This window comes from Babylonia areolata, chromosome 27, assembly GCF_041734735.1.
Source record: "Babylonia areolata isolate BAREFJ2019XMU chromosome 27, ASM4173473v1, whole genome shotgun sequence".
Classification (NCBI taxonomy): domain Eukaryota; kingdom Metazoa; phylum Mollusca; class Gastropoda; order Neogastropoda; family Buccinidae; genus Babylonia; species Babylonia areolata.
In genome coordinates, this window is record NC_134902.1 from 14,581,364 (window position 1) to 14,604,736 (window position 23,373).

At 43.6% G+C, this 23,373-nt stretch overlaps 1 protein-coding gene across 1 annotated transcript; it reads right to left on the bottom strand.

Moving 5' to 3' along the window:
* Positions 1 to 4,685: 4,685 nt before the first annotated feature.
* Positions 4,686 to 21,988, bottom strand: LOC143301126 (FMRFamide receptor-like). Its single transcript, XM_076615181.1, has 6 exons — positions 21,718 to 21,988; positions 12,134 to 12,623; positions 11,019 to 11,231; positions 8,863 to 9,120; positions 7,516 to 7,689; positions 4,686 to 5,149 (listed from the first exon to the last, which is right to left on the bottom strand). The coding sequence occupies exons 2-6, from the start codon at positions 12,428 to 12,430 to the stop codon at positions 4,904 to 4,906; spliced, it is 1,188 nt and encodes a 395-aa protein (XP_076471296.1). The 5' UTR covers positions 12,431 to 12,623; positions 21,718 to 21,988; the 3' UTR covers positions 4,686 to 4,903.
* Between the last annotated feature and the right edge of the window lie 1,385 nt (positions 21,989 to 23,373).

Consider the following 23,373-nt stretch of genomic DNA (forward strand, 5'->3'; position numbering starts at 1 on the left):
TGCTCACTTTTGACTGTTCACTGCAGTAAATATTTCACGGACAAGTCGGCAATAATATGTCTTACCATCCCCTCTTGGCACAGGTTCAGCGCTGATACGATGCAGGCTATTAGTTCACGAAGACGAACAGGTCTACTGGAGAACAATTAACGTCAGCAACGCACGGCCATTGTTGTCTTAGGCTTGCTCTTCATTCAGGATGGCACATATTGTGTGTCTCATGTTTTCGTAACTCGCTCCAGTGAATTATGCTGGTCTTTCAACGACGTTTTGAATCCATCTTTTTCCGTGTGAATTAGGTGTTGTGCGGGAAATCAGGTGACCTTGTTTTGTCCTGGAAGAAGGGCGGGAGAGACGTTCTTCACTGGAGAGTTGGAGTTCAGTTCCAAATCATGGATCCCCAGAATGCCTGGTTCGAATTCCAAGACTGAGCGTCTGGTGGATTTTTCTTTTTTCATCTTTCTCCCAGATTATCCGCATACTAAAACAATATTATACAGATCTACTGGCGCTTTGGCCTTTTCCCGTTTGTGTTCGCATACAGAAACTCAAGTGATACATAGCCTACATTCCTCGATGTCCACCTTTCGGGAAACGTTATGGAAATACAGATTGTACTCAACGATACGTAACAACTTTCTCTCGTGTTCCTACAAATGGTCGCTTTGCTGACGAGGTAAAAACGGTCTCACACACACACACACACACACACACACACACATGCGCGCGCGCGCGCGAGAAATAAAAGGCATTCTGCCGGCGAACATGGGAGTTACAGCCTACGATCATGATCGAATTGAACGAATTGAAGTCCAGCGGTTCTGAATGGAAATCCGACCGACTCTTACCATTAGCTATTGCACCCATCAAAAAGACTGAAAAAACAACAAGAAAACAATAACAACAACAACAACAACAAAAAAAGAAAAAAAAAGAAGAAAAAAAAAGAAAAGAAAGGGAAAACAACAAGAAGAAAACAACAACAGACTATCAGAATGACTCATCCATGAACTATTTTCTTTGAACGCACAGTTTTTGACTGAATGATGGCTGGTCACATCTGACAATGGACCCAATAATTTCTGACAGTGAGTGGATGAAGAACATACCACTTTTCAAGTAATTCAATCGCATCAACAGGACCAGGCTGCAATTTCACCGACCCCAAAACACCGTCCAATCTGAACCCAGATCAGCCGGATGCACAGATCTTCACGATACAATCGGAAACTGGAATGCGGATGTAATTAATTGTCCTTAGCCCAACACTCGGCTTATATCACAGATTGACATAAGTTTACATTTGGGCCAACAGCAAAGTGAGAGCTGTATTATCAGTGGTTTCTCTAGTCAATGGGAAACCATTTACAGCTTAGTCTTTTATGAAGGACTATGACTCTCAAACTAGGTGGCAAAATTGCACTGGCTCTTAGTGCTGCAGCCTTGTGGGCTAGTTGGCCTTTGGGAACCATCCCAACGCCGACTGTCCTAAAACCCTCTTGGCCGAGAGAGTGGGGATGAACTTGGGCAAGACACTCTCCACTATAATCAACTTCAAGCCCACATAGTCGGAACAGCAGCTGCCTCCTCTGCTGTTCTGATGGTCATAGTCGGACACGACTGACTATCATATATGTTGGACTTCCTGAATGGTCCTAATTCACAGCATACAGTGTGGTATTGATCGAGACATCTTGCTATAGCGCATTTTCTTGTAGCACAGTCGGGTCAAACTCATTGTTTTCCTCGTGAAACTGTTAACCAGGTGGGAAAAAAAGGTTTTCATGCATGCAATTTCTCGAAAGTAAATAAAAGAAATACGCATTTTCTTCTAACAGACTAAATCAGGAACACAAGAATCATGCCGTGTCCATGAAAATTATGTATGCAATTTCTCGAAAGTAAATAAAAGAAATACGCGTTTTCTTCCAACACAGACTAAATCAGCAACACGAGAATAATAATGCCGGTCTTCATGAAACTTATGTATGTTTTTTTTTTTTCTGATGCAGCACTATGTGAATCAACACTGTAGAATATGTTTACAAAGTCAGGATCTAAAGGGAAGGGAACATGCCAAAATATACAACAAATAACGAGTGGAGTCGATTCAAAATAAAGTATATCTACATTAATCAAGAAAAATCAACGAGGAACCAACTATAATTATACAAAACGATCAAGCGACAACAATTATTTCATGTGCTTTCTGTTTTTGGTTGTTTTTTGTTTGTTTGTTTGTTGTTGTTTTTTTGGCATCTACTGAAAACAAACAGTTTGTGTGTGTGTGTGTGTGTGTGTGTGTGTGTGTGTGTGTGTGTGTGTACTTGCTTCCATGCACTATCATGTTGTTCCATGTTTCACGCTGTACAATAAATTGCAAAGAGTCAAGTGATTCTTCATTCAGAATTGCAAGATATGACCAGATCAACGAAAAAAAAGGGGCTCATTAATGACCTTTTTAATTTTGATTTTTGCTGAAAGTTTTCACAGAAAACAACAAACAAACAAACAAACAAACAATCAAACCAAAAACAAGATGCAAAAAAAAAAAGAAAGAAAAAAAAAAGAAAAAAAGATTGATGTCCAAAAATGATTGTGGTAGAATATAAGTGTACACCATTGTGTTCAGTCATGAGACCTCTGGAGTTGACCTAACTTTATCTCTGACATATCGCCAGAGAACCTTTCGTGTCTTCTGCTCTGTGTGTGTGTGTGTGTGTGTGTGTGTCTGCGTCTGTGTGTATGTCTGTGTGTGTCTGTGTCTGTGTGTCTCCATGTGTTGTGTGTACATGCGTGCGTGCGTGCGTGCGTGCGTGTGTGTGTGTGTGTGTGTGTGTGTGTGTGTCTGTCTGTCTGTCTGTGTATGTCTGTGTGTACGTGCGTGTGTGTATGTATATGCGTAGCCTACGTGCGTGCGTGGGTGTGTGTTTGTGAATGTAAGTGTAATAGCTTACGTGTGTGTGTGTTTGTGCACGCCTGCGTGCTGTGTAGATGTGGGCGTCTGGTCTGGGTACGTAGTGTGTGTATCCTGTATCCTTCAGAGAGCAATGACAATCACACTTTTTACTTGACACCACAAACAGTCTCAGAAATTATCGATGGGCAGAAAAACGCAATGACCACCAAAAACAAAAAACAAAACAAAACAACAACAACAACAAAAAAAACCCAAAAAATCGAGAAACGCCAGTTTTGAAATTCTTCAAGACTCGAAACATTCTGAACCACAATAGAACGGATAAAAAGAGCTTATGTACAAAGAAAAAGGAGAGAGAGAGAGGGAGAGAGTTGGGGGAGGGAAGAGACAAGTACATAGGTTTGGATATATACATATATGTATACAGAGAAAGATAGAGAGAAATGAGAGAAAGAGAGAGAGAGAGAGAAAGAAAGAGGGAGGCAGAGAAGAGAGAGAAAGAGAGAGAGGGAGGTAAATTTACAGACAGAGAAGAAACGGGGAGAGGGTGTGTTGAATCTTCACCCACCCCCCAAAAAAAAACAACACAAAAAACAAAAAAAAACCCAACAACAACAACAACAAAAACAAACCAAAAACAAAACAACAACAACAACAACGTAATTATGAACTCCCATACCAAGTACACGTGACTTAAAAAAAAAAAAAAAAAAAAAAAAAAAAACACTTGAAAAAATTCGAAATCAGAACGAAACTCGTCGAAAACACAACACAAGGGGAAAGCACCACGTACGTAGGGGGAGAGGGGTGGGGTGGGGGGGGGGGGGGAGAAAGAAAGGATAAGATAACATTTCTACCGCCAGTGTGTAGTACATATCATAGTGGATTTCTTCTACAGGAGTTTGCCAGAGAACAGCGCTTTTGTTGCTCATAGGTTCTTTATCAGTTCGCTTAACTAATTAATGCCTGCTGCACACACGGGCGGCCCTCGGTTGATCGTCTCATCAGAAAGACTATACGCTCAGTTTGATTTTTTTTTTTTTAATCAAACCTGGGAAGAAAGGGCAGAGAGAGCGGGATTCGAACCAACGCCCTCACGACTCACAGACACCCTCATAGGCACTGAAGCGTCTTAACCATTCCAAGAGAGAGAGAGAGTGAGTGAGAGAGAGGGGGGGAGGACAGAGAGAGAGAGAGAGAGAGAGAGAGTCTTCAGAAAAGAGGTGCACGCAATGAGCACCAACCCAACTATCACGTCCGGATTCAGCACGCCCCATCCCTACCCGGCTGGAACCAACCCCCCACTCCATCCCTACCCGGCTGGAACCAACCTCCCACTCCATCCCTACCCGGCTGGAACCAACCCCCCACTCCATCCTCTTACCCGGCTGGAACCAACCCACTCCATCCTACGCTGAACCACCCCACCTCCCTACCCGCTGGAACCAAATCCACACTCCATCCCTACCCGGCTGGAACCAGCCCACTCCCTCCCTACCCGGCTGGAACCAACCCACCCACCCCACCTACTCGCCCCCTCCTCCGTCTAACACAAACGAAAAAATCGGGGGGTCGCGGCGGGTGGGAGTGTGTGAGACAATGCTACTGATAATAACAAACACATAAACCCCGTCACAACCTCATAACCACCCTTGAACAGACCCCCCCCTCCCAATGCACCCACCCTCTACACAAACACTACAACAGCACAGCAGTGCTCGCGGGGGGGGGGTCGGGCGGGGGGGGAGGGGGTGGTGGAGGAGTGATGAGTATAGAGGAGGATCGGTGGGGGGAGGACAGGGGGGCGGAGGGTGGGTGGGCGGGGACGAGGGGGTGGTGGTAGGGGGGGGAGGAAAGGGGGTGGGGAAGGGATGTGTAGGGAATTAGGTGCGGCAGGCCGTGTGCGGGGCATTCCTAAACACATCCTCCAGGTCACCACTTTACTACACTGCACTGCACTACACTACACTACACTACACTACACTACACGCCGGTAGTGCCGGTGCCCGACGTGGTGCCCGAGCCAGTCCCGGTGCCGGAGCCCGAGGAGTGGTCGCCGCTGCGGGAGGAGAAGAGGGTTTGGCCACGCCGCTTGCAGCACAGCAGCACCAGCAGCTCCTGACGGAAGCGACGGCCGCTGACGCAGTAGAGGACGAAGTTGATGGAGGAGTTGATCACCACGCCCAGCTTGGCCACGGCGAAGGCTTCGTCGATGATGTTCTTGTCGAACTGTTAATAATGATAATAATAATGGATACTTATATAGCATACTATCCAGAAATGTGCTCTAGGTGCTTTACAAAAACGCTTTTGTTAACATAAAACATTACATCGATGCTACATACACACACCAAAATGTGACCACACACACACACACACACACACACACACACAATGCATACATACATTTTATCATACATGTGTATCTAACAGATACCCTAAGACATACGCACACATAGGCAGGCACAAACTTACATGCATGTAGTTATGTACACATACACATGTATACACACATAGTCAAGCACAGCTAACGCAAAGGAAGTGGACCCGCCACAATTGAACTTATTGCTGAGGGAAAAGGTGAGTTTTGAGACGAGATTTAATTTTTAAAAGATGCGAGGGAATCAGAATGACGGAGGTTATCAGGGAGCTTGTCTCTGGCCATTGAGCGTTGTTATGAGGTTCCTATGTGCTTTGTCACTGGGTTTCACATATCAGTAGAATTTCAAATAATTGATTTATGTGGAGGTGAAAAAAAGAGAATTCAGAACTCTAAATACTTTATGTATTTTAATACCGTTGTTTCTGTAAAAACGACAAAAAAAAGAAGAGAATTTTGAATTCTAGATGCTTCATTTATGTGAAGGTAAAAGAAAGATGGTTTAGAATTCTTTATCTATGTGCAGGTGAAGTAAAGAGAGAGAACAAGGAACTGAAATACACACAAAATGAGACAGAGAGAGAGAGAGAAAGAGAGTGTGTAGTCACAGTCAAACATGTATTGTCAGACCTTAGGCCCATAACAAGAAGTGAGAGAGAAAGGTAATAGAGACAAAGAGAGAGAGATGAGATAGAGAGAAGAGAGAGAGAGAGAGAGAGAGAGAAGGAGAGAGAAAGAGAGAAGAAAGAAAGAAACGAATGATGAGTGACAGAAGCAGGGGGTAGGTAAAGGGTCAGAAAGTGTGAAAAAGTACCATTCATTTATGACGATAAGGGTTCATTCAGGATAACAAACCGTCATTAAAAGATAACATACGACATTCAAGAATAGAGGGAAAAAACAGGAAAAGAAATTTTTCTACCGTCCAATTAACCGATTTCGCTAAACTGACATGGGAGATTCATGAATGTGAGAACGAACGAACGAACGAATGAATGAATCAACGGATCAAAGGATGAAAAGACGAATGCGGCAAACCACCCGTCAGTCAGTTGGCCAGTCAGTCAGTTGATGATCAGTCACTGAAGCAAGCTTAATTGGTCAGGGCGAAAATTCGGTCAGAAATTCCTCTCTCTCTCTCTCTCTCTCTCACACACACACACACACACACACACACACACACACACACACACGAAAAAGAGAGAAGGGAAGGTGACAAACTGAGACAGGAGGGAAATTTGAACGAATGATTTAAAGCTGACGAATCAATTCATCAAGTCAATAAATACATAGATAAATAAAATAATCAACAACTACGTTTACCCGCAGCATACAAAAACCCACTTACGACGTGCTCAAAATAGACAGGTAGATGGAATAAATAAATAAATATACTGACTGAACAATAACAAAGCTTGCCCACACCGTTCGACTCATTCAAAGTCAAGGTCAATGACAAAAATCATAAAAAAGGGAAATAACTAACTTGAGCTTAGCTGTCCATTAAAGTCTTGTCTGTGAGTTTTTCATCGCTTTTCTTTCCATGTTTGAAAGATTTTTTTTTTTTTCATAAATAGTTGTATTTTATTTGTTCAATTATTTATTTATTTATTTATTCCATGGAATGCATCTCTTTTCATTTTCAAGCTTTGAGCTTTTGACATCGGCAGCCTAAAACGCTACATACAATTAATGTACAATTGCATTGAATGAAATCACATGACCTGAGCAACCATGGAGATATTTTTATGTTGGAAAAAACATACAAACAAACAAATAAACGAAAAGGAAAACAGGCAGTATTTTCAGCGTGCAGTGAAAAATGTCAATGTTTAAGTCAATATTACTACTATTATGATTATCGTGATTGTGATTGGATTATCATAATTATATTGATGATGATGATGGTGATGGTGATACCCGCTATTGTCCTTGGGCTTCAAAAGTGGCTGCTGTTATATCTCTCATGTTGTCTGCTTTTACGCTTGTTCAAATTTTTGTGCACATGTAAGCACCTTCAATTTCATGGAAACAATACTGTCTAGGATAGGAAAACATTATAAAAAAAAAAGAAGAAAAAAGAGAGAAAAAAATGCAATAAATTGAAATAAAAAGAAATAAAATAATAAAAAGTAATAAACAAATAAAATCAAATCTCAACCTATACATTTTTTTCTTTCGTTTTTTGAAGTGGTCATGATATAGTTAAACTTACTCCGTCCGGCATGAGCATGTAGAAGCACTGGGTGATGCACTGGAATCCGATGAGGATCAGGAAGGTGAAGGTCACGATGAGCAGCAGACGTGTAATCTGGTTCTCAGAGTGACGGGACTTGTCCGCGGACTGCGCAGTTTTCTTGGAGCTCATCTTGCGGTTCGTTTTGCTGATCTGTCAGGACGTGAAAGGGCAGATAATGTATAAAAAAACAAACAAACAAAAAACAAAAAAACAAACAAAAAACAACAACAACAACAAACGAAACACACACACACGCACGCACGCACAACAGACACACACACACAGACACAGACACACACACACACAGTTTCAGTTTCAGTAGCTCAAGGAGGCGTCACTGCGTTCGGACAAATCCATATACGCTACACCACATCTGCCAAGCAGATGCCTGACCAGCAGCGTAACCCAACGCGCTTTGTCAGGCCTTGAGAAAACACACACACACACACACACACACACACACACACACACAATGAAACATCAGCCGAGAACTAATTAATGGCATTGACCAGTCTTCTAAAACAGTTACACAGAAACAGACACAGACACACACACGCACACATACACAAACACGCGCGCGCACGCGCACGCACGCACGACCGCACATACGCACACACACACACACACACACACACACACACACTCACAACCATCCCTCTCCCCGTCCCCACCCCCAAACCAATCCCCCACCGCCCCATCCTACCCCACCATAACCACCCCCCCCCCCACCACTACCCCCCGCCCCCAACCCCAAACCAATCCCTCCACACCACCACCACACCCCCACCACTACCACCAGCACACACACTCACTCACTCACACAAAACCCTCACCCCACCACCCCACCCTACCCCATCACCTAACCCCCAGCCATCCCCCCACCACAACCCTAAATCCCACCACCACCACCACCACCACACACCTTCACTCACTTTCACAACACCATCCTTTACCCTACCCCCAAACCAATACCCCTCCCACCACCGCCACTACTCAACCCCGCACTACCAACACCCCCACCCGCTCCCTCCCCCACCACCACCATCACCAATCCCCATCACCACCACCTACCCCACCCCACCACCGCCACCCCAACCACCATCACCACCACCACCACCACCACCATCATCACCACCATTACCACCACCACCATCACCACCACCACCATCACCACCACCACCCCTACCACCACCTATCCACCCACCCCCACTACATCACCACCACCACCACCACAACAACAACAACAAACACCACCACCACCACCAACAACAACAACAAACACCACCACCACCACCACCAACAACAACAAATACCCCCTCTCACCTGCGAAATGATGAGGAGGTTGAGGGTGAAGACGGTGAACCAGGGCACGAGCACGAGGAAGATGCAGTGGACCCAGAACTCGTAACGCTCACCGCCCTCCCCCTTCTGGAACTCGGTCTTGAGCAGGGCGGACCCCGTGCCGTTGGCGCCCTGCTCCCAGTCCACTCTGAAGGACCAGAAGTGCGGCACGTTGATCAGGAAGCACAGGCCCCCGATCATCCCGATGCCCACGTTGGCCCGAGTCTCGTTGCAGTACTCCTGTCCAGTGTATTTGGATTTGTGTTTGTATTTTCTCTCTTTTTTTTTGTCACAACAGATTTCTCTGTGTGAAATTCGGGCTGCTCTCCCCAGGGAGAGAGCGTCGATACACTACAGCACAACCCATTATTATTATCTTCTTTTTTTTTTGGTTGTATTTTTTCTTCCGTGCAGTTTTATTTATTTTTCATATCGAGGTGTATTTTTCTACAGAATTTTGCCAGGAACAATCCTTTTATTGCTGTGGGTTCTTTTACGTGCGCTTAGTGCATGCTGTACACAGGACCTCGGTTTATCGTGACATCCGAATGACGAGCGTCCAAACCACCACTCAAGGTCTAGTGGAGGGGGAGAAAATATCGGCGGCTGAGCCGTGATTCGAACCAGCGCGCTCAGATTCTCTCGCTTTCTACGCGGACGCGTTATCTCTAGGCCACCACTCCACTCATAATCATCATCATCACCATCATCATAATGATGATCTCTAGGCCACCACTCCACTCATAATCATCATCATCACCATCATCATAATGATGATCTCTAGGCCACCACTCCACTCATAATCATCATCATCACCATCATCATAATGATGATCTCTAGGCCATCACTCCACTCATAATCATCATCATCACCATCATCATAATGATGATAATAATAATAACAAAAATAACAAATTAAAAAACAAAAACAACAAAACCCCAGCAGAACAATAATAACAATGATAATAATAATCCTCCTGTATAAGTGGGGGGGGGGGGGGGGGGGAAGAACAACAATAACAAAAAACAACAACAGAATGATAATAATAATAATAATAATGAAAATACAAATGATAATGATGATAACAAAATTGATAATCATGATGATAATGATGATGATGATAATAATAATAATAATAATAACTATCAGAAGATAAAGTTTTATCTAAGTAGCGAAAAATCAAATGATTTTGCTCTTAGCGCTTTACAATAGTAGTAGTTCCAAAAGAAACCAGAAAAAGAAGGAAAAAAAATCATCCACTAAAACACGAAGGTTGGTCTAACTACGGAAGAATTCACGACGAATTATGACAAGTCGTTGCAACAAAAGTACATACTTAACTCAATGTCCACAGTAAACACCCCAAAACCGCCAGTATCAGTATTAGGAGGTTAATACAATTCAATACAATTTTATACAATGCAATGCAATACAATGCAATGCAACACAATTGAACGTCTTCGTTCTCTTCAGGTTAACAAATGCACATGTACTGCACGTGTATGTATACATGCACGCGCGGGAACATACATACACACGCACGCAAGCACGCACGCACGCACACACACACACACACACACACACACACACACACCTTCAACAATTATTTCATGTCAGACCGAGTCATTGAGCAGCCCTGATAAAAAGTTCCCACGCCTTACACCCGACATCCAACCTTGACCTTGGCGATGAGGCAGACCACCCAACTTCCCTACCGCCACCCCTATAGCCAGCAACCATCCCAGCACCATCATCCCTCACCCCCCACACACCCTAGCCGACACCCGACCCTGACCTTGACCTCTCACCCCTCACCCGATCCTGACCTTGGCTTTGGTGATGAGGCAGACCATCCGACGTCCCCACCCCTACCCCTGTACCCCACTTCCACCAGTCCCAAACCTCGCCACCACTACCCACCCTCACCACCCGACCACGACCTTGGCCTCTCACCCCTCACCCCTCACCCGATCATGACCTTGGCTTTGGTGATGAGGCAGATAATCCCAACTTCCCCAAAACACCCATTCACCTAGCACTCCCATCCCACACGCTACCACCCACACCCCCACACTCGACACCCGACCCCGACCCTGACCTCTCACCCCACGGCACCCGACCCCCACCCCCTGACTGACCTTGGCCTTGGTGATGAGGCAAACCATGATGAAGCGGTCGACGGTCACGCCCACCATGAACCAGATGGAGCAGATGACCCACAGGAAGAAGAGCGGGTAGCCCAGGTAGGCGAAGAAGAAGGCGTAGGAGGGGCTCTTCTCGATCTCCGGGTTGGTCATCTTGATGGTGTCCACCAGTAGGAACCACACCAGCACGCCTATGTCCGCCAGAGCCTGCGAGGGGTGTGTGGGTGTGTGTGGGGGGTGTGGGGGAGGGGTGGTGGGGGTGTATTAGTAACGTTTTACTCTGTTATGACAACAAGACTTCTTCTCCAAGAAGATACAAACTCAATCAATCGACAACCTAATAATAAACTCACATCATTCCAAGACAAAAAGAAAGACCAAAAAAACAACAAACAAAAAGCAACTATGCATTTACTTATCAAGACGATGATGTTTTACAAAGTAAAAAAAGAACGAAAAAAGACAGACAGACAGATAGATACATAGATATATGCATAGATACATAGATACATAGACAGACATAGATAGAGAGATAAAGAAATAGACAAAAACGAATACCACTCCATGACAGAGTGACTGAAGAACACATTCACTACTCATACACTTATCAAGGCGAAGAATCCAGCAGCAGCAGCAGCAGCAGCAACAACAACACACACAGAGAGAGAGAGAGAGAGAGAGAGAGAGAGAGAGAGAGAGAGAGAGAGAGAGAGAGAACAACAACAAAACAAAAACAAAAACCACCACCACCACCACCAACCACCACCAACCACCAACCACCACCACCGACAACAACCAACCACCACCACCACCACCACCACCACCACCACCACCGACACCAACCACCACACCACCACCACCAACACCACCACCCCACCACCCCCCACCACCCCACCCCCCCACCACCACCACCACCACAACCCCCCCCACCACCACCACCACCCCACCACCACCACCACCACCACCACCTCACCACCACCCCCACCACCCCCACCACCACCACCACCACCACCACCACCACCACCCCACCACCACCAACAACAACAACAACCAACCACCACCACCACCCCACCACCACCCCACCACCACCACCACCACCACCAACTCACCAGGGCCGTGAGGTACCGCCCGGTGGAGGACTTCATGTGGCGGCGGTTCCAGACGATGATGGACAGCAGGTTGCCCACCAGCCCCAGGATGACGAAGATGGGGCCCACCACCACGGAGGCCCCGAAGTGCATCTTCTTGGCCATGGACAGCATCTCCGCCATCACGTGGTCGTCCTTGGGGTGCACGTGCACGTGGTCTTGGGTCTCCCCGCCGCTTCCACCGCTTCCTCCTCCTCCTTCCCCAGCGCCGATGACGGTGGTCAGAACGGATGCGGCAGTGGTGGTGATGAATTCCATGACTGTGGTGGTCAGGTCAGGTCCGCTAATGATGTGTTCGGTTTTTGTTGTTGTTGTTGTTGTTGTTGTTGATGGTTGAATGGTAGTTGTGATGATTGAGTCTTTAAGTTGTTGTTGTTGATGTTGCTGTTGTTACTGTTGTTGCTGTTGTTGTTGGTTGAATGGTAGTTGTGATGATTGAGTCTTTAAAGTTCTGTGAGGAAAAAAAAAAAATCAGTGATTAGCCCAAGTCAGCACACACAAAAAACTGTCCAACCATGAATGGTAGAGCTTTTTGATGATGAAGCCTTTAAAATATTCTGGGAGGAAAAAAACACATCAGTGATTTGACAAAGTCAGTAACAACAACTGCCCAACCACTAACCAACAGTAGTAGTAGTAGTAGTAGTAGTAGTAGTAGTAGTAGTCGCATTCAAAGAACCAACAGGAATAGGAATAACAATAATAACAGGACCAATAACAACAAACAGAAGCAACATGAAAAAAAAAAATCGACACATGATGAGATTTGATTAATCACTGAATTATCTTTGTTTTGTTTTGTTGTTGTTGTTGTTTTTCTAAACTGTTTCTTTGTGACCTGCGAAACTACCGATCAATCAGATATACATCGTCAGGTTTTTGTTGTTGCTGTTGTTGTTTTTGCGGATTCCCCAACACCCCCACATATATATGAGTTGATGATGTAAGCCTATGTACTGGCTGCAAAAGCTGTCTTAAGTTCTTAATCTTTGCATGGTTGTCATGGCACGCCTTGCTATTCGTTGAGAAGGTGCGTGCATAAAAACAAAAGTATTTATGATTTAAAAACAAAAAGAGAGAGTTGTTTTACGTTCTTCAGAAGACAAATTCGCCAAAACTCAAAAGAAATATTATCTTGACACGGTTCTGTTTCATAATCTCTCTCTCTCTCTCTCTCTCTCTCTCTCTCTCTCTCTCCAGTTATCATGTGTATAATTATTATATCTGAAACGTTTGTTTACACCACACTTTCATGAGGGGCCATGGCCTGTAGTGAATAAAAAATCCGTATCCGAATTTCTCTCTCTGCGTCTCCCAGTCCATCTTTGTATTGTATTGCATTGCATTGCATTGTATTGTATTTCTCTTTTTGCCACAACAGATTTCTCTGCATGAAATTCGGGCTGCTCTCCCCAGGGAGAGCGCGTCGATACACTACAGCGCCACCCTTTTTTTCTTTTTATTTTTTTTGGTATTTTTTCCTGCGTGCAGTTTTATTTGTTTTTCCTATCGAAGTGGATTTTTCCAAGTTTTTTGCCAGGAACAACCCTTTTGTTGCCGTGGGTTCTTTTGCGTGCGCTAATTGTATGCTGCACACGAGACCTCGGTTTATCGTCTCATCCGAATGACTAGCGTCCAGACCACCACACAAGGTCTAGTGGAGGGGGAGAAAATATCGGCGGCTGAGCCGTAATTCGAACCAGTGCGCTCAGATTCTCTCGCTTCCAAGGCGGACGCGTTACCTCTAGGCGATCACTCTGACTCTATTGCCAACATGTCTGTCCTCTTCTTTCTCCTTCGTCTTCCGCTGTTAAAAACTTGGTCATCCTGTCATCAATCACTTCTTCCCGTTGGAGACCCACTGTCCACTTCTGTCGCAGTTCATCAAGAACGTATCACTTTCAGTTTCAGATTCAGAGGCCAAGAGTTTGTACACGCTATACACACACATGTAGAGTGATGGCCTAGAGGTAACGCGTCCGCCTAGGAAGAGAGAGAATCTGAGCCCGCTGGTTCGAATCTCGACTCAGCCGCCGATATTTTCTCCCCCTCCACTAGACCTTGAGTGGTGGTCTGGTCGTTTAACCAATTCGGATGATACGATAAACCGAGATCCCGTGTGAAGCATGTACTTGGCGCACGTATAAGAACCCACGGCAACAAAAGGGTTGTTCCTAGCAAAATTCTGTAGAAAAATCCACTTCGATTGGAATATCAAATAAAACTGCACGCAGGAAAAATTTTTTAAAAAAAGAAAAAAAAAAGGGTGGCGATCTGAGTGTAACGACGCGCTCTCCCTGGGGAGCCCAGCCCGAATTTCACACAGAGATATCTGTTGTGACAAAAAAGAAAAAAGAAAAAGAAAAAAAAGAGAAATAAAAAAGAGAGTGTCTTAAACATCAAAGCAAAGACAAAACTATTACTCTCTTTTATTCTGCGCGAGCTACTGCAGTCATTACCACCTTGCTAACTACTCCACACGACTGATGTGGGTGTGGACAGTTGGATGACAACTGAGATATTGAGATAGGTTTTTTTGTGTTTTTTTTTAACAGTCGGGGGATAATGACTCGCAATTAACAGACACAGAAGCCAGTAAGGTTGAGATTTTTTTTTTCTCTTGTTTCCCTGATGTTTGGTTTCTTGGAACAAAGCACATCGCGTGTTGTCTTTCTTTAAGACAAGAAGGGTTGACTATCATCAGCAGTGTTTGCGGCACACAAAGGGTATTGGCCAGGTTCTCTGTTACCCACACCCTTCTGTTTTATCGTGAAGAGGAAGGAGGATGAGGTTCACACGCACACACGTACACACACACACACACACACGCACGCACACACGCACACACACACACACACACGTACACACATACACACACACACACACACACACACACACACACACACACACACACACACACACACACACACACACACACACACAATCATCACCAAACAAGATACGGCATCAACACGTGGCTGAAATTTACAAGGTCCTCTCCTGCGTCACTCACTCGATCACGCAAGGCACGTAATAATTACGGTGACCATGGTAACCATGGTGAGTAAGGCAAGTTGGTTAGGTTGTTGTGTCTGTCTCTCCTGTTTGTGTGTCAGATGCAATCCGTACGTCAGTGTATGGCAGGTCACACTCAGCATTACGTTTCAATCACGCACACGCACACACACACACACACACACACACACACACACACATAACCTTTCACGTGCATAACCTTTCTTTTTTCTTTTCTTTTTTCCCCCCGGACTGCTATATAGGCAGCCATACTCCGTTTTCTTTCGGGGGTGTGCATGCTGGGGACGTTTCTGTTTCAATGTCTCACCGAACACTGACATAGATTACAGGATCTTTAACGTGCATATTTGATCTTCTGCGTGCGTATTCACACATGAAGGGCGTCCAGGAAACTAGCAGGTCTGCACATATGTTGACCTTGGAGATCGGGAAACTTCTCCATCCTTAATAAGCCACCAGGTGCGCCGGCCAAAACCAGGGATCGGACTCAGGAAACCCGGGCCAGAATCCAGCGTATAAAACATTCGGCCACCGTACTCCGCGGCGATGACGGAGAAACCATTTTTATTGTTAAACAATGTACTGGATCTTTATATATAAAAAAATTATTGTTAAACAATGTCCTGGATCTTTATATAAAAAACCCATTTTTATTGGATCTTTATATATAAAAAATTGTTTATTGTTAAACAATGTACTGGATCTTTATATAAAAAAAGCATTTTTATTGTTAATGTACTGGATCTTTATATTTAAAAAAAGCATTTTTAATGTTAAACAAGGTACTGGATCTTTATATAAAAAAAAGCATTTTTATTGTTAAACAATGTACTGGATCTTAAAATAATAAAAGTATTTTTATTGTTATACAATGTACTGGATCTTTATATAAAAAGCATTTTTATTGTTAAACAATGTACTGGATCTTTATAAAAATGTTAAAAAACATTTTTAATGTTAAACAATGTACAGCATTTTTATTTTTAAACAATGTACTGGATCTTTATATAAACAGCATTTTTATTGTTAAACAATGTACTGGATCTTTACATAAACAGCATTTTTATTGTTAAATAATGTACTGGATCTTTATATAAAAAAGCATTTTTATTGTTTAACAATGTGCTGGATCTTTATATAAAAAAAAGCATTTTTATTGTTAAACAATGTACTGGATCTTTATATAAATTTCGACTTTAAAGAGAATGTACTTCAGTGTGATGAAACTTGTGAAATGTGTTGTTTGCTTGGTATGTATTTGGATTTTTTCTTTTCCTTAAAAAAAAAAAAAAACCCACAAAAAACAAACAAACCCTTGTGATGTATATCTCTATATGTAGAAATATAATCTTCTGTGCAATGGGAAAAAAATGTATTGGATCATACATCTTAAAAAAAAAAAAAAAAAAAAAAAATCAGTGAGTGATATAATATTCTCCACTTACGACAAAATACCATCCACAAATAAGCCAACTGTTCGCAACTACTAGCCACTAACACTGTCCACTTAGTGAGCTAGTACACTGATATTGTCCACCAATACTGTCCACTCAGCACTTCAGTTGCTGACCAGCGATGGCAGCTGCGAAAGGATCATTAAAGGATCCATTGAGTGTTCGGCTGGCTTGTCAAGTCAGTTAGCTCCCTTAGATTTCTCCCCTCCCCGCATTGTCAGCGTCGGCCCGATGTGTTGCGTGCAGTATATTGAAAGGTGGGTGGGATGGGTAAAGAACACGCTCATCAGCTCATAACTCGTCTGCTTCACCCAACTCGCTTCGTCTCCTTAATTGCCTGCTGACTGCTGACAAATATGCACACATGAACACAGCGCCTACGCAGGCACAGACACAATCCACACACATTTTAATCCCTCCCGCCATTCAGTAAAGGAAGAAACAAAAAAACACACACACACAGACACACACACACACACACACTTAATCCATCCCTCAATTGTCTCTTCTCCTCTTCCTCTTTTCCATTCCCCTCTCCCCCCCCCCCCCCCCACATCCCCGCCCCCGCCCCCCCCCCCACCACCCCCTCTGTCTGAGTTCAATTATGTTTAACTATGTGATATGTGATCCTGTTGTTTGTTCGTTTGTTTGTTGGTGGTTGTTTTGTTTTTCGTGGTTGTTTTGTTTTTCGTGGTTGGTGGTTTTTTTTTCACCTTCAAATTTGCGGGCAGGTTTAAAAAAAAAAAAAATTACTTCTTAAATTGTTAGCAGTGACTTCCTGGTTGCGTGTGTGAACATTACTGCAAAGCTCCTTCTTATTCTTCTCCTTCTTTTCTCCTTCTCCTCCTCCGTCATCACCTTTCATTATTTTTTTTCTCCTTGTATTCACGCCCCCGCCCCCTCTTTTTTTTTTTTTTTTTTTTTTTTTTTTCAAAATAATCTAAATCCTTCTGAAAGACCCGAGGCAGAATTTAAGCCGAACACAACACACACACACACACACACACACACACACACACACATACACACGCGCACACACACACACACACACACACACACACTCACGAACACACACACACACACACACACACACACACACACACACACACACACGAACACACACACACACACACACACACACACACACACACACACACAGTTCACATTACCACGTCTACTGAAAACTCGTCACGGTGGTAATCCTTCCATAAACACAACAACTAAGGAATTGACAAAGGCGAGGGCCTTGAAAGGGGGGGGGGGGGGGGGGGGGGAGGGGTGAAAAAATCCCCAGCTACACCCCGGCCTTGTTCGGAGGAAAATGGCCGGTTGGTGGAATAAAAAAAATAAAATAAAATAACCTAAAAAAAAAAAAACCCCACCTGAGCGCATCCATTAGTGAGACCCGACTTCGATCTCCTACATTAATATTTCGCTTGACAATGGCGTCGGTAAACTCGAAAAAGGCGATTTAGTTGGTGTTTTTTTTATTTTTGTTTTTGTTTGTTTGTTTTTTGTTTTGTTTTTGTCGCGAACGATGTACTTGTTTGCTCGTTAACTGGCTTCTTGTTCTTCTTCTTGTTCTTCTTCTCCTCCTCCTCCTTCTTCTCCTTATCTCCTCCTCCTCGTCGTCCTTCTTCTCCTTCTTCTTCTCCTCCTCCTCCTCGTCCGTCTTATCCTTCTTCTTCTCCTTCTTTTTCTCCTCCTCCTCGTCCTTCTTCTTCTTCTTCTTCTTCTCCTCCTCCTTCTTCTTCTCCTTCTTCTCCTCCTCCTCGTCCTTCTTCTTCTCCTCCTCCTCCTTCTTCTCCTCCTCCTCTTCGTCCTTCGTCTTATCCTTCTTCTTCTCCTCCTCCTCCTTCTCCTCCTCCTCCTTCTTCTTCTCCTCCTCCTCGTCCTTCTTCGTCTTCTCCTCCTCCTTCATCATCTTTTTTTCTTCTTCTTCTTCTCCTCCTCCTCCGTCTTCTTCTCCTCCTCCTCCTCGCCCTTCTTCTCCTCCTTCTTCTCCTCCTCCTCCTTCTTCTCCTCGTCCTTCTTCTTCTCCTCCTCGTCCTTCTTCTTCTCCTCCTCCTCCTCGTCTTTCGTCTTCTTCTCCTCCTACTTCTTCTTCTCCTCCTCCTCCTTCTATGTTCCTGGGGTTTCCAGCAGCGCGTTTCGCTTGAGTCAGCAATGGAGTGGTCTGTTCCGTGTTTTTGATCATCGGTTAAACCCGCCTGTGTGGGCAGCCGCATATCGTTTTCGGGACTTATTATATATAACATCATACTTGCAGGTTGTGCTTTTACATCATCAATGATTGTGCTTATATGATTTTGTAGGACTCTTTTCTTATTATGTTTCTGCTTCATCTTGTGTGTTTATTATTCGATTCTTTTTTTTCTTCTTTTTAAAAAAAGAAACATGTTTAATCAGTGTTAAATCTGTTAATTGTGAAGCGCTTAGAGCTTGCTCATTCTGCTTGTATTGTAGCGCTATGTAAAATTTCTTCTTCTTCTTCCTTCTACTTTTTAAAGAGAGAGAGACAGCTACACAGCGGCGAAAGTATGAAAGAACTTCTGTTGGATGACTGGGAATTTTTTTTCTTTCATCTTAGTGTATGATCAGTTGTAGTCCAGCCGAAATCATGTGGTAGAAAATGCCTGTCACAAATAAATAAATAAATAAATGAATAAATAAATAAATAAATAATGAATGAATAAATAAATAATGAATGAATGAAAGAATAAACAAACAAAGAAAGAAAATAATTAGATAAACACATAGAAAAGAGATGTGAGCGAGAGAGAAAATGATTTGAACTCGGATGGCTAAGTTCAAACCGTACACAGGCCAAAGCCCCTCATATACAAAGCAATATATACAGAGAGAGAGACAGAGACAGACACAGAGAGGGACAGACAGACAGAGACAGAGAGAGAGAGAAACTCTCAATGGTTTATTGATTCGGCCGTGTCGGCCCGTGTCAAGGGGGGTGGGAAGGGGTGGGGTCTCGCTTGATAAACAATAAACATCCGTTTAAGAGAGAACGAGAGAGAGTGAGAAGGGGGGACAGACAGACAGAGACAGAGAGGAAGACAGACAGACAAACAGACATAAACAGAAACAGGGACAGACAGACAGAGAAGAAGAAGACGACAAAAAAATGAAGAGGAAGGAGGAGGAGGAGGAGAGACAGACAGACAGACAGACAGACAGACAAACAGACATAAACAGAAACAGAGAACAGACAGAGAAGAAAAAGACGACCAAAAAAAAAAAAAAAAAAAAAAAAAGAAGGAGGAGGAGAGACAGAGACAGAGACAGATAGAGTGATTTTATTCCCTGAACCGAATTTCGCTATATGAATTTCCGTTTCGCTGGGTTTTTTTTTTTTTTTATTTTTTTAAACAACAGACCCGTGTCTTCGCCCAGTTTCTACAGTTGTAACGGGAAATATCAAGAAAACAAAAAAAAGCAATTCAGCAAATAAACAACCAACCAACCAACCAACCAAACAAGAAAAAAATTAAGTGGAAGTATGACCGCCAAATCTCAAGCTGGACAGCAACAAGCAAGGTTAGACAGACACGACAATGAAAACAAAAACTATTTGTCAACGAAAGTCACAGATGTTTTTTTTTTTTTTACAACGGCATTGGTGTTTCTTTGTTTTGTTTTGTTTTGTTTTTCTACACACCCAGTCTTCGTCGTCCTCCAGAAGGACTACTGTTCACCTGATCCCTCTAAAGACAGTCGGACGGTTGTGGTGTCAAAGAATAAAGAACACTGGCAACAAAGCGGCACACCACTCAACGTCAACGTTGCTTGTGCTGTGCCCATGTTGAGGAATACCACAACGCTTGTGCCGCTTTACTATTAATATAAAATTATATATATATATATATATATATATATACACACACACATACCAACAACTCTACCAACATCAACACTAAGGAACAGAAAGGCAGTCAGACGGACAATGGCCTTCGCGGGGGAAAAAAAAACAAAAAAAAACGAAAGAGAGACAGAGTATGAGATATAGGTAAAAGCGCACCCCCGAAAGCGGAGTATGGCTGCCTACATGGCGGGGTAAAAAAAACAAACGGTCATACACGTAAAAGCCCACTCGCGTATATACGAGTGAACGTGGGAGTTGCAGCCCACGAACAAAGAAGAAGAAGAAGGTAAAAGCGCTTCTCATAAATACACGCCAAAACTGCACAGAAAGTAAGTCAGTTGACAGACAGACAAGTAGAGGCAGAGACAGACTACACAGATAAAGAGCCTCAAAATAAAACACGGACAAGTGCAAAGACAGACAGGGGCTGAGGACTAGAGATATAGATAAATAGCTTATTATCAAACAAGGAAAATCGCATTTTAAGAGATGGGAGAGAGGTGGAAGGGTGAGAGAGAGAGAGAGAGAGAGACAGAAGACAGACAGACAGGGAGGGAGGACTAGCTATATAGATAAACAGCTTATTATCAAACAAGGAAAATCGCATTTTAAGAGATGGGAGGGGGGTGGGAGGGGGGGCCTGAAGGGCAAGAGAAAGACAGAGACAGAGAGAGAGAGGAAGAGAGATATAGAGACAGTGAGGTAAAGAGAGAGAATTAGAGACAGAGAGAGACAGAGACAGACATACAGACAGATCCCCCAACAAACACACACACACACACACACACACACACACACACACACACACACACACACACACACACACACACACATATTATAGAACAAATGGATGCATCTTTTCAAAAACATCGACAGCAGGATATCAAACAAGGATGATAACATCTTTAAAGAAGTAAACGCGGACACTTGAGAGCGTGCAGTAAGACTTCATTATGCGGTTGTTTGGCGACCACAAAAGGAGAGAGAGAGAGAGAGAGAGAGAGAGAGAGAGAGAGAGAAGAGAAGAAGAAGAAAGAAGAGAAGAAGAAAAAAAAAACTACAACAAAACAACACCATCAAAACTATCTTTTTAAATGCATTAAATAAACGCAAGGTGATAATAGAAATATAACAAATTAAAAAATATAAAAAATATTTTTTTAAAGCAAAAAACTCACCTTCGCACTTAACTTGATGTCTTCGGAAGAAGGCCTCAGCGGAATTCACACTAGTATTTACAATTCAATGGTTGCAGCAGATTCACATTGACTTATATTTCACAGTCTGCTCAGTGCAGTTCAGTGAGATGATGTTGGCAATGTGACAGTAGTTTTGCCCTGCAAGTTCGAGTGTGCGTGTGTATGTGTGTACGAGTGTGTGTGTGCCTTCTTCAGCAGCAAGACATGCAGTTCCAGGCCCCTGTGTGTGTTCTGCACACATCCAACCAACCACTTCCCATTTTCTTCCAAGACGCCTTCGTGTGTGACGCGCAAAATCTACGTCAGACCACCGGCATTTCATTGGTCACCTCGGCCTGATCATCTGATTGGCGGAGAGGTTTGGAGAGCTTCTGTCCCTTTGCCAAGTAAGTGGCGGAGACCTCGACTTTTGGTGATGACAGAGGTGTAGTGTTTAGTAAACATACCTCCCCCTACAGAAATGCCCTGGGCAATATTGTCTTAAGGCAAATTCTTCTAATTATTCTTCGTTCGTGGATTGCAACTCCCACGTTCACTCGTATGTACACGAGTGGGCTTTTACGTGTATGACCGTTTTTACCCCGCCAAGTAGGCAGCCATACTCCGTTTTCGGGGGGTGCATGCTGGGAATGTTCTTGCTTCCATAACCCACCGAACGCTGACAGGGATTGCACGATCATTTACGTGCGTATTTGACCTTCTGCTTGCATATACACACGAAGGGAGTTCAGGCACTAGGAGGTCTGCACACATTTTGACCTGGGAGATCGGAAAAAAATCTCCACCCTTCACCCACCAGGCGCCGTTACCGAGATTCGAACCCGGGACCCTCAGACTGAAAGTCCAACCCTTTAACCATTCGGCTATTGTGCCTTTCGTCTCAAGGCAGATGGTTTTAAAAACATGCAGAATTTGCTTCTAACAGGCATGCTGGGCCCCTGTCAAGAGCTGTCTCAAGCGGTAGTCAGAATGAAACGAACACGACAGCCAGTTGTTACACAGAACTCGTCTCGAACTGTGGCGACAGAAAAATCAGAGTAGAACTCATCGCCCAAAACCTGCCTCCAGTAATGGTGACTGACAGGGGAGAGTGAACTTATCTAGCACCACTCTGACACCTTCAGAACGCTTGCACAGTGAGAACCGGGATTAGATGTGTGCCCCAAAATCGAAATCACAACCATTTTGAGTGCCCCCTTCCATCAGATCGAGCTATGTAGGCACGAACTATAGAAAAACAAGAGAGGCAAGGCCTTCAAGACTCACTTGTGATAAATTAAGTCCCCTAGCATTAATTACAGAGTAATTTCCTTTGTTTACTATCTGCACCAAAACGTTTGCAAAATAAATAAAAAAAATTCCATGCTTAGCAAAAGAAGTTCCTGTTTGAACAAAAAATGATAATAATGACTCCTCTTGTTGTTGTGTCAGAATAAGAGGTCAAAGTGCCAAGTTTAGAGAATACAAAAAATATAAATATAACAGTAAATGCAGTTTGCATATAATTAGGCTTCTTTTTTTAATTTTTTTGTGCCCATCCCAGAGGTTCAGTATTGTTTTAAACAAAATGACTGGAAAGAACTGAATTTTTCCTATTTTTATGCCAAATTTGGTGTCAACTGACAAAGTATTTGC